Consider the following 10887-nt stretch of genomic DNA (forward strand, 5'->3'; position numbering starts at 1 on the left):
TGAACCACCGTCGTCACCATACCCTGCCCCAAAACCTCCGATACCGTCACCACACCATCAAAACCCCAACCTAAACTAGCCAAAACCCCAGCCCACATCGTCGCCGAACCACCGTCAGCCGAAACCTAACCCAACCCAGCCAAAACCTCCCAGCCACTTCGATTCCTCCTCGAAAAACCACCCCTGTACTTCCGCTTCACCTTCAAACCGGTCGAAAACCACTTTCGAAGCCCTAGCTAGGTCGATTTTGCGGTGAGGCGACGACATGGGCGGTTTTCGGTGGTTCGTGGTAAGGGTTTGCACGGACTGATTGGTGGGATTTGCGCGGGAGGGGGGGGGGGAGGGGGGCTGTGGTGGGTGGGGATGATGGGCGGTGATTTCGCCGGTGAAGGAAGGGTTGCCGGCGTCAGTATGAGTCTCCGGCTGTGGAGTCGCGGCCGCTGATGGTGGGCTAGTTGCTGGGTTAGGGTTATAGGGTGTTTTTCTTTTTTTTTTTTTAATTTTTTTTACCTTTATTTTTTAAACCAATGTCTTATTGCCACGTGTCTATCTTGGGTCCCACTAACGGATTTCATCCAAAATTCAGTTAGAAGGTGGTGAAATCCAATTTTTGGATTTTTTTGTGGTGTTATAATCAAAGTTTGAGATTATGTGGTGTTATAATCCATTTTTTGTAAAATTTGTGGTGTTATTTTAAAAAAAATCCTTAAATTAAACGTTGATTTAATCAATTACAATAATTCAATACAAAAACCTCATGTCATAGACCATGACACTCATTGCATACCTTTATTCTATTTCACCATAGAATATTCATTATTATTAATTAATCAACCATTCTTAACATATAACTCATAACCCCCTAAACCAAGGAATTATATATTCATGATTAATTCACTATAACTACAACATAATTTATCATTGTAGTTTCATTATTCTATTATACCATAGAATAATAACTTGAATCAAATTAATCATCAATTTAACATATGTCATTAACTTTTATATCAAGACAACAAGGCATTAATAAACCTAATAGTTGTAACATATTAATCACAAGACTATACTTGCCATGATATACAATACCATCACATCACAAAGTGACATATACCTTTGTCAATAATTAAATGACTACTTGATTTAATTCATGCATGTAAACTTACATTCACAAAACCGAAAACAAGGCCATTCAACCTTTCATGAATAAGTACCATGGATTATTAGACCATACATGAGTAACCGCTATAAATAACTGCCATAAATGAAACAACATCATTTAGGCCATACAAAGTACAAACCATACATTGACAACCCATCACCCATGTAACAAGATGAAATAATACATAATTTGTATAACAAGTAATCATGGCTATTAAACCGTCCATCTATAGCAAGAATTAACCTTCTAGCAAATATATTAACAATACCCAGAAAAACATCTTAAGTATCTTATTATCAATGTAAAAATAAATAGTAATTCACTCCCATTTCATGAACTATAATAATACTTAGTTCATCCATTAACAATGTTAAATTACATGGTTTTAACCAACCATCATGATTTTACCAATCATATTTAATGGGCATAATTACACGACAACATATCTCTAATAATAATCAAGATACAATCAATAAACTTAGATTAATTAAACATGTCAAGAATTAACCATAGAGATAAATAATCAAACATATAAATATATATTAATCACAAATAAGAAACCTCTTACTTGAATGGAGTGACTTTGATCATATAATTGACTAGAGAAAACCTTTCATCAAACCTTTTTTCTTGTAATCCCACAAGAAATATCACCATCTTCGTTTCCATCTCCATACCACGATCTTCACCCTCGAACTTGTTCAATCACTGGAAATTCGTCATCATACCCTTCACATTTGCCATCTTTGTAGAGATTATACTTTTGGATTGTTGGGGATTTTGTTTTTAACAAGGGTCACAAAGAAAGCAAATGAAATAAACTGGTAAAATCTTCGAGGCGTGAACGGAATCACTTTTCCAAAAGTATAATTCCGACCCTATACTACAACCGAGTTTCACGGAAATTTACTTAGGAGATACAACGAAGAACAGTTGCAATTACAAGTAGGATGATTACAATTCAATGTAGATAAGTGTATGTGATTTGTGATGATGTTAATTAAACTTTACAATATATTTTCAAGAAGAAAAAAGGAATCTCACCTTTTCTCCTCTCAAAATTCTCTTATATCTAACATATGTTCCAAAAGAACATATTTATACTCAAGGCAAATAACAAAGAAAAACCCCTCAATTATTCTCTCGAAAGAAACTGAGTTAACCGTCAATTTCAAACACCCAAGACCGCGCCCGATCGGTCCGGCCACCGCTCGACCGGGCGATTATAGACGTCGATCTCTGCAACTTCTCGCGCCTGATCGGGCGGTGGTAGCCCGATCGAGCGAAAACCCAGCAGAATTTGTATCTCGTTCTCGCGCCCGGTAGGGCGGCGGCTGCCCGACTGGGCGGTGGAGCAAGATACCAGAAGCAGCCTCGCGCCCGATCAGGCGGCTACCTACTAGACCGGGCAGCTGAGAGGGTGGCAGAACTCCAGCCCTTTTGCTTCCTATTAATTGAGCCTTCTCCTTTTAAACCAAGGTTCTTCATTCAACCTTTTTACCAAGGTTAATTAATCTTGTTATTTGCTTTAATAATCTTGTTTAATTAATCCACAACACCATATCCTACGTAAATTAATTAATTACATGAATTTTGTCTCCAATTCTCAAAATAATTCAACAGTAATACACTTTAAAATGGGGTGAATGGTAGTTAGAAGTGTAATTTAGTAGGTCATGTGCTTTAAATAAGGGAAATAGTATAGTTTTTCCCTAACATAACTTTCTATTTATGGTGTGTAGCAACTAGAAAGTATTGTGACATTTCCATTTTAGGGAAGTGTTTCAAGTATTAAAAAACGAAGGAAGTACTTTCTTTACCCCACATGTATAATATTCCCTTTTTTAATTAAATTTGTATATCTAATGATTGAATTTATGTAAATATATCTCAATTTTACATAATTATTAATCGTGCATAATTCCATACGTCAAAAACAAAAAGAAATGGAGGGAGTAGTATAAAAAAATAACTTTCTCTAATTGATAAACACACCATCAATTGTTTATCATATGACATTTCGTAAATAAATCAACAAATTTTTCATTAATGTGGCTTTTACAAAGATGGTAATTGTATAAAATTATTAATTTATTTACAAAAATAAAGTGGGGAAAACTCAATAAAAGCTTATGGACATGACAAGCTAATTTGACAGTTAGCTTATCATTGGAGTTGCTCATCTTCCTACTACTCCGTATTATAGGGTTTTATTTTAGCAAGTTTTTTTTCCAAACAAATTTACTTTACGCCAAACTAATTGTATTTTTTTAACTTTGCTTCATAAAAAAAAATTGTATTTTTTAACTCTAATAATTGAACTAATAGATAGGGATTATTTAATATTGCAAGAAAACTCCTAAGTACAATTGCTCTTTCTGTAAAAAAAAAAAAAAAGGGAAATTCTCTTTGGTAACACCATACTTTTTACTTTTCTCAGTGGTGAATTACAAAAAAATTTATTATCTTTGGTAAACCTAAGTTTTGATTACCAAAGATAATACTTATTTTAATTTAAACACATTAACCATAGTTAGTTTTTATATTTTTGTAAATAATTAAATTATTTTTATTTTAAAAAAAAACCCAACCCCACCCACTGGTGCCCCAGCCAACCCCAGCCCCCTCCCCTCCGCCAGCGCCACCGCACTTCATTGCCGACTCCACCCACCGTTGCCAGCACCCAAACCCCTTAACGCCGGCGACCATCCCTCATCTCTGAAAATCGCCAGCCGCTCATCCCCCCACCCCCGAAAACCACTAGTCGCTCACTCTCCACCCTCGAAAACCACCAACCTTTCATCCCTCACCTCTGAAAACCGCCAGCCGCTCATCCCCCACTCCTGAAATTCGCCAGCCTTTCATTCCTTATCCCTGAAATCCGCAACCACACCTGGAACCCTTCTCCTATTGGACTCCCCTTCCCTGATTTCCCAATTCCCTCTCCTTCACCAAATCGGACCCAAACCCACGACCCAAACCACCATCGAAAATCACCGGCGAAAATCAGGACAAAATCATCGGTTTTTGTGGCGAAATTCAACGACGCTGCTTCGAGACAAAGGTCGTGGTTTTTGAAACCAATCGGTTTCGAAGGTGGGAAAAGCCCGATTAACGTTTTTGATGGTGGGGTATTAGTCGGATGGGGGATTTTGAGGGTGGTTTCTAGGGTTTTCGGGGAAAAGGGAGGTGGGTTTCAGGGATAGGGGATAGGCGTGGCGGGCTGGGGAGGCCGAGGCGCCGGTCAGGGAGGTGGTTGGGGCATGAGGTAGGTTGTCGGCGCCAGCGCCGGCGTGGTGAATGTTGTTCGGGGAAGGGGGTGGGGTTTTTTTCTTTATAATTTTTAAATTTAAGTTAATTATTAAAAAAATAATAAAACTAACCATGGTTTATGATTTTAACTAAAAAGATGTTAATCATGATTTAATATTAACTAAATTACTTCATTAAATTCACCATTGAAAATTATAATAAATTAAAGTTTATCAATGATAATAAGAATTTTTGCAATTTACCACTGAGAAAATTAAAAAGTTTAGTGTTATCATTGAAAATTTCCCAAAAAGTACAATTACTCCTACTCCTTTTCAAACAATATGTTAAGCGGCAACCGAATGCTGTGCACAGTGACATGAGTACAAGTGTACAAAATGAATCCACCGACTGCAAAATCGTGCAATATTATGAAATCAGCGATTTCATTTGCTTACATTTCTTCTCTGTTAATCTCTCCGCTTGCTGAAATACTTGTAAATCCCTCTTCCTATGTTTTTTTCGATTTACAGTTTTTAAATTATTTTTTGGATAATTACTGGGAGTTTGTTGATATTTATGTTTGTTGTTTTGGAAGGTGCTATGGCTGGAGCAAATGATGTCAATGCTGAAGAAATCAAACTTCAAGTATTTTCATCCACTAATGAGGTTTTTTTTTTCTTTGTATCTTGGATGAATTATTGGAATAATCTCTCTGTTTTATTAGAATCTACCCGTAGATGATTAAAGGGTTGCATATTTTCTCTACAATATAATATGAGTCTATGACTAATTAATACTGGTTCCATTCCTTTTTGTTTGCTAAGCATATTTTCTCTAGAATATACCATGATTTATTAATACTCGTTCCGTTCCTTAATGTTAGCTACATTTGGGCAAAAAAAAAAAAGAATGGAATGAGTAATGTTTTGCATACCCACTTTCACCAATGTTATGTTTTTTACATAATTCTTATACTTGTAAAAGTGTATCATTGTAATGTTTTCGACTATCAAATTTTTATAATGTATATTTATTGATAGTTAAAGATATTATTGATAATTTTTCCACGTTGCATATATGCAAATCAATGTGGGAACTTATTTTGAATTAACGGTGTACATCAAACACATGGAATATTTCAGTACGTACATTACACTACGTGCCCTTACCTCACAAAACAACCCCATTTTTTTTTTTCCAAACACAAGGTTATTAAGTTATCACATATGGTGTTGTTTGGTTTAGATTCGTATCCATGAGAAGTTTGATATCTTAGAAATTAGAAAGTAATAATTCTAATAACTAAAGAGTAGTTTGTTTGGTTGAAATTGAGATGAGTGTAGGAAGTGAAAACATCCTAGAGTCTTATTTCCCACACAATGGGGCAAGTTGTTTACTAGCCTCCCCTAGGTATGTAGAACATCTCACCGACATTTCAACTTCTTATGCTTAACCAAACAATGTTACTCAATTCAAAGGAAGTGAAAAGATATAGGACCTTGGCATTATGATATGAGTCCTACGAGGCTACGACTACATATAATTTTTAAATGATCTTGATACGACCCCTCCATGGTCAAGATTTCATATATTAATGAACAAAATACTCTATTTTTTTCTTCAAAGACATCTTTCTTATTACTACTCGTAGTAATTATAATTTTGGAAGAGTATTAAAAGCAAAACTACCGGTTGAACCTCAGAACAAGGACCACCTTTTCCTTTACATACTTTGTGATTAGTTAAAAGTTAATGCTAATGCAACTTTAAGTTTGTATTGCACAGAGTAGCTGGTAATTTCATTTCACAATTGTTAAAACTTATTTTTTTAAGGTGAACGGAACATTCTATAACACTGCCCGTGTTAAATTAAAGTAATTAAAATTTTACTTAAAAAATGATCTAGCAATTATTGCAGCAATATGAACGAGATATATATCATGCATTAGGGAGGCAATATTCCCATCACCGTTCCAACAATCCGACCTATCATACTAAAAGTACTGAGTACAAGATAGAGTAACAGAACTACAGAAGCTTCATCTAATACCTTCATGTACTATTATGCACAAAAATTCTGAAATGATTACATCTAATAGGTTGCTTCCAATTTTGACAGATATCAGTCAGTCATACATATAGAGTACAAAGTACTTAAAATGAACATCTTTATAAGTTCATAATGATAGGAATACATTCCAATCTTATGTTTATTAATCAGTAAATAGTAGTTTTTCTTACAGACCAGAATAATGTAGTAATGGAACAAATCCCCTAATTTTTTTTTGCTAGTTTAAAAAGCAGTGAATGACTCCTAAAGTCCTAATGCAATCTTGAACAATAAAGCTAAGTTAATGCAGCAGTAGTACAACTGCTGAACAATACAAACCCCTAATATCCATCGTTGCTAATAGTCCCCTTAAAAACATAGAGATAATCTCCATTTTCAACACTGTGCCAACGAAGACTACAATTATCGCGCATAATCCTCTGTTTATGGATGAAAATGTAATCATCCATAGGCAGAATCCTTCTACTTAACAGCAATTGCCTCACCTCATTAACAGTGCTTGTTTCCTTCATCTCTAAGGGTATGCTTGCTGCGTTTAGCAAACTTTTTGAGGTCTGTACCACCACGCTTAGCTTCCTGCAGAGAGGTTCGGCCTTAATCCTGTTCATGCTCTTAAGAAAAACTGTGATTTCTGAATATTCAGTAACCCCATACTCACTCAGATATCGAAATTCTTCTTCCATTTCTACCCCTGAAGTGTATAGTAACATCCTCTTTATCGGGGTACCATCAATAATGTGAATTTTCTCCTTCAGGCTTCTGACTGTTTCTGTTATGTTGTCTACCTCTATGCTTACTTGCCTTGAGGAAAATTTTATTGTGACTGGGATCTTGTTATGGCAGCTAGTGTGCTGACTGTGCTCCAAGTAGTAGTCCATAGGAGGTAATTCGTCGTGAGTAGTGTTGACAATGAGGTCGATTTTTGTGCCCTCGTGAATGATGGGGTAGTCATCCATGTCAAGCCCATCTATTAGTTCAAAGCCTAACACGGAAAGTGTTTGTATGGATACAGGGATGCCTAGGATTTTCGATATTTTGTGTTTGATCTCAAGTACAGGCTCTTGGTGGCTTATTTCTATGGGGAAATTGCTGGTGCTGGTGACTATGGTAACATGCATTGTATGGGTTGAGAGAATGAGAGAATTTGGAGTGATTATGCTTTAATGTTGGTAGAAGATTATATTTGAGATTCGGTATTAAAAGAAGGTTTTATCATGTTCTTATAATGAATAAGACACTATGGTTTCTGTTCTGTCATTCTGATATCATGTCTTCATGTTTTATAACATGTTCTATATCATGCAAATATGCTTCTTTTGAATGGAAATTGTTGGTCTATGTCAGTTAGCATGCATAAGTCATCTATTGAACTAGAGACTTCAATTTTCCTTTTTTTTGGGGGTTATTAAATGATTAAGTGTAAATTGTAAAATCAGTTCAGTAAAATCATGTTACTTAAGTTGTAAGTTGGAATCTTCTGTCCTAGTATAATTGAGACAATGACTGTTATAAGCTGCAATTTTTGGACCATTTAATTTCTGTTCTATTTGTTAGGGCGGAGGGAAGTAATGCAGCACTTTCTATGTTATGCCTATTAAGGTCCATAGGTGTCTTTTTCTATGCTCTTTATATGTCAAACTGATGAAAGCATGTGAAATGATTAAAAACTTGATTCCTGGTAGTCGTCTTGAAGCTATTAAAGTATGAATTAGTAATAGAAATATGACCATATGCAATTCCAAAAGCCACCTGAGTTTTCTTGAAGAAAGTTTTGGGTGAGATTGTCTCTTAATAATCATTCTCAAAAATAACCAAATCGCCGGTCATATCATTAGTCATGAAATGTCTCATATGAGACTTTGCCGTTTGAGCTTATATGTTTTTGTTTTAAGACTAATTGTTTTATTATTTATTTTTTTATTTTTTTGCCTTTTCTCTTATTTTGAGTTACATGTTTCCGTTCCTAACTGCTTTCATTCTGATTAGTTAATTGAAATTCTGAACAAGAAGTGCAATAAAGCTACGGATCAACCCTATCCTGCGATGTATTCCAGCATCTTTGGTGGTATTGTTCTTGATCCTATAATGATGATGATACCTATAGATGATCATATGGTGCATCGAGGGCATGGTGTATTTGATACAGCCATAATTTTTGATGGGTAAGCCACTCAATTGCCATTAGCTTATTTCAGTTTGCTCTTTCAACTAGAACATGAGAAATTGATTGTTAGGCTGTACATCTTTGAAATGTTGAGCTGATTTATAATTTTTAGCAATTCTCAATTGTCTATGTAGAGTGTGTAATCAAAGATAAAAGTATAATGATCCGACGTAATTCAACTACCTACATTTGATCCTGTGACAAAATGACGGTATTGGAGTTCCTTCTTTACATAGTTACTCTCCTAGCATATCATTTGTCATGGATTATATTTGGTGAGGCTCTTTTTACTTTACAGCTTCCTTTATGGCCTGGATGCACATCTTGACCGGTTTCTCAGGTCAGCTTCAGTAGCGAAAATAACTCCTCCTTTTCCTCTGCCTACTCTTCGGAGCATTCTCATCCAACTGACTGCAAAATCAAAGTGCAAGAACGGAACCCTTCGCTACTGGCTTAGTGCAGGTCCTGGGAATTTCTCACTTTCATCTTCAGGTTGTCCTACAACAGCTTTCTATGCAGTAGTTATCAAACATGATTTCTCACAGTGGAAAGAAGGTGTTAAAGTCATAACATCCTCTATTCCCATGAAAACACCGTTATTTGCCACAACAAAGAGTGTTAACTACCTTCCTAATGTCCTTGCTCAATTGGAAGCAGAAGAGAAGGGGGCATTCGCCTCCATTTGGGTTGATGACGAGGGTTATATTGCAGAAGGTCCAAATATGAATGTTGCTTTTGTGAACAATGAAAGAGAGTTGGTTATCCCAAAATTTGATAAGATCCTTGCTGGTTGTACCGAGAACAGGCTTCTAGAACTTGCACCCAAGTTGAGCAGGGGCGTCTGAAGGCTGTCAGAACAGCTGACACTTCAATTGAGGAAGCAAAAGCAGCTGCTGAAATGATGTTTGTGGGAAGCTCCCTGCCAATTGCACCCATAATTATGTGGGATGGAAAACCCATAGGAAACGGTACGTATTGTTATCTGATCTCTCATCTTTATAGTAGTGTTAGTAGAAATAAGCTGCTTGTGAGTGCTGGCTACTGCACAAATATTTAAAATTAGTTAAGAGAGTTGTAGAGTATTGGGAAAAAGTAGCAGATTTTACGTAGTTTTATTTCACTGAAATGGAATGAAATGGCCTCAATAATGAGCTAAAATAATAAGCTTTGTGTAAATTGGTACCACGCGGTCCATGTCTATGAAGTAAAGTCATGGTATAAGTTTCGTATTTTGCATGAATACAATATAAATTAAGATGACTCCACACACATAATATGAAAGTTTTGGTTGGTCTTTGCTCTTTGATAAACTGCTGTTTTAAGCCTATATCTTTATATGCTACATCTCTTGGCAGGAAAGGTGGGAGAACTGACTCTAGCACTCTCTGATCTTCTCTGGAATGACATGGGAGCAGGACCGGAAACACATAGGATCCGCATAATTTACGAATAGGATCTGTGTTATGTGTTATCTACGAACCTTACTGATCGAATCATTGCCATCTTGCTTACTAAAGGTTATAAAAGTCCTTGTTCCACTGTTTTTTTTTTTTCATAACACTTGGTCACTTTTGTTACACTTGTTACTAAAAATTAGTATATCAATGTTAGCTTAGTTGGCCTTAATGGTCAAGTCTTGAGATCGTTGTATGAGAATTGTTGTCATGAGTAACGAGTTGGGATTGACCCAGCCTTATATATTCTTACATAAATGACATGAGGTGGGCTGTGGGGGTAAGTCTTTGGCCTCATACGTGACATATGGTTAATCTTTAGGCAATGTGAGACAAGCTAAGCTACGTTCATAGTGAATCCAAATTTGCATTTTTGCCCTTGTCTCACCCCTCTCTCTCCCTCAATCTCACCTAGAACTCAGCTTCAGTTAACTAGATATTGTCAACTACACAAGCACACCACTGGCAACCCGGAATAAGCCACATTAGATAAAAGGAGGGTCTTACACGTTCATTGGTTTTATTTGTGATGTTATAAACGTTGCTTTGCACTAGAGGTTTATTTGTTTGGTGAAAGTGTGGCCCTTGTCATTGTGAGAGAACATTCTAGGGAAGATAGAGAAAGTAGTAATGGGCAACCAGGGTCGTTTCTGAGTTTTTAGGAGCTTAAGGACAAACTAATAATTAGGGGACCCTATAAATTTGGGTGTTTGCGCGATATACGTAATGTGCGAATACGCTACAATCTAAATAAAGAAGTCATGCGGATGGGACTTGGAAGTAT

At 36.2% G+C, this 10887-nt stretch overlaps 1 protein-coding gene and 1 pseudogene across 1 annotated transcript; one reads left to right on the plus strand and one right to left on the minus strand.

Moving 5' to 3' along the window:
• Positions 1-6666: 6666 nt before the first annotated feature.
• LOC110686894 lies at positions 6667-8955 on the minus strand. The gene has a single exon (XM_021863501.1). It carries the CDS (start codon positions 7601-7603, stop codon positions 6806-6808), a length of 798 nt encoding a protein of 265 aa, XP_021719193.1. The 5' UTR covers positions 7604-8955; the 3' UTR covers positions 6667-6805.
• On the plus strand, positions 8529-10380 carry LOC110687007 (annotated as a pseudogene).
• The last annotated feature ends 507 nt before the right edge of the window (positions 10381-10887 follow it).

The sequence above is a fragment of the Chenopodium quinoa genome, unplaced genomic scaffold, assembly GCF_001683475.1.
Source record: "Chenopodium quinoa cultivar QQ74 unplaced genomic scaffold, ASM168347v1, whole genome shotgun sequence".
In the NCBI taxonomy this organism is placed as follows: Eukaryota; Viridiplantae; Streptophyta; class Magnoliopsida; order Caryophyllales; family Amaranthaceae; genus Chenopodium; species Chenopodium quinoa.

Coding starts and splice junctions, on each gene's coding strand:
- LOC110686894 (XM_021863501.1), bottom strand. CDS start 7,603: ATGCATGTTACCATAGTCACCAGCACCAGCAATTTCCCCATAGAAATA.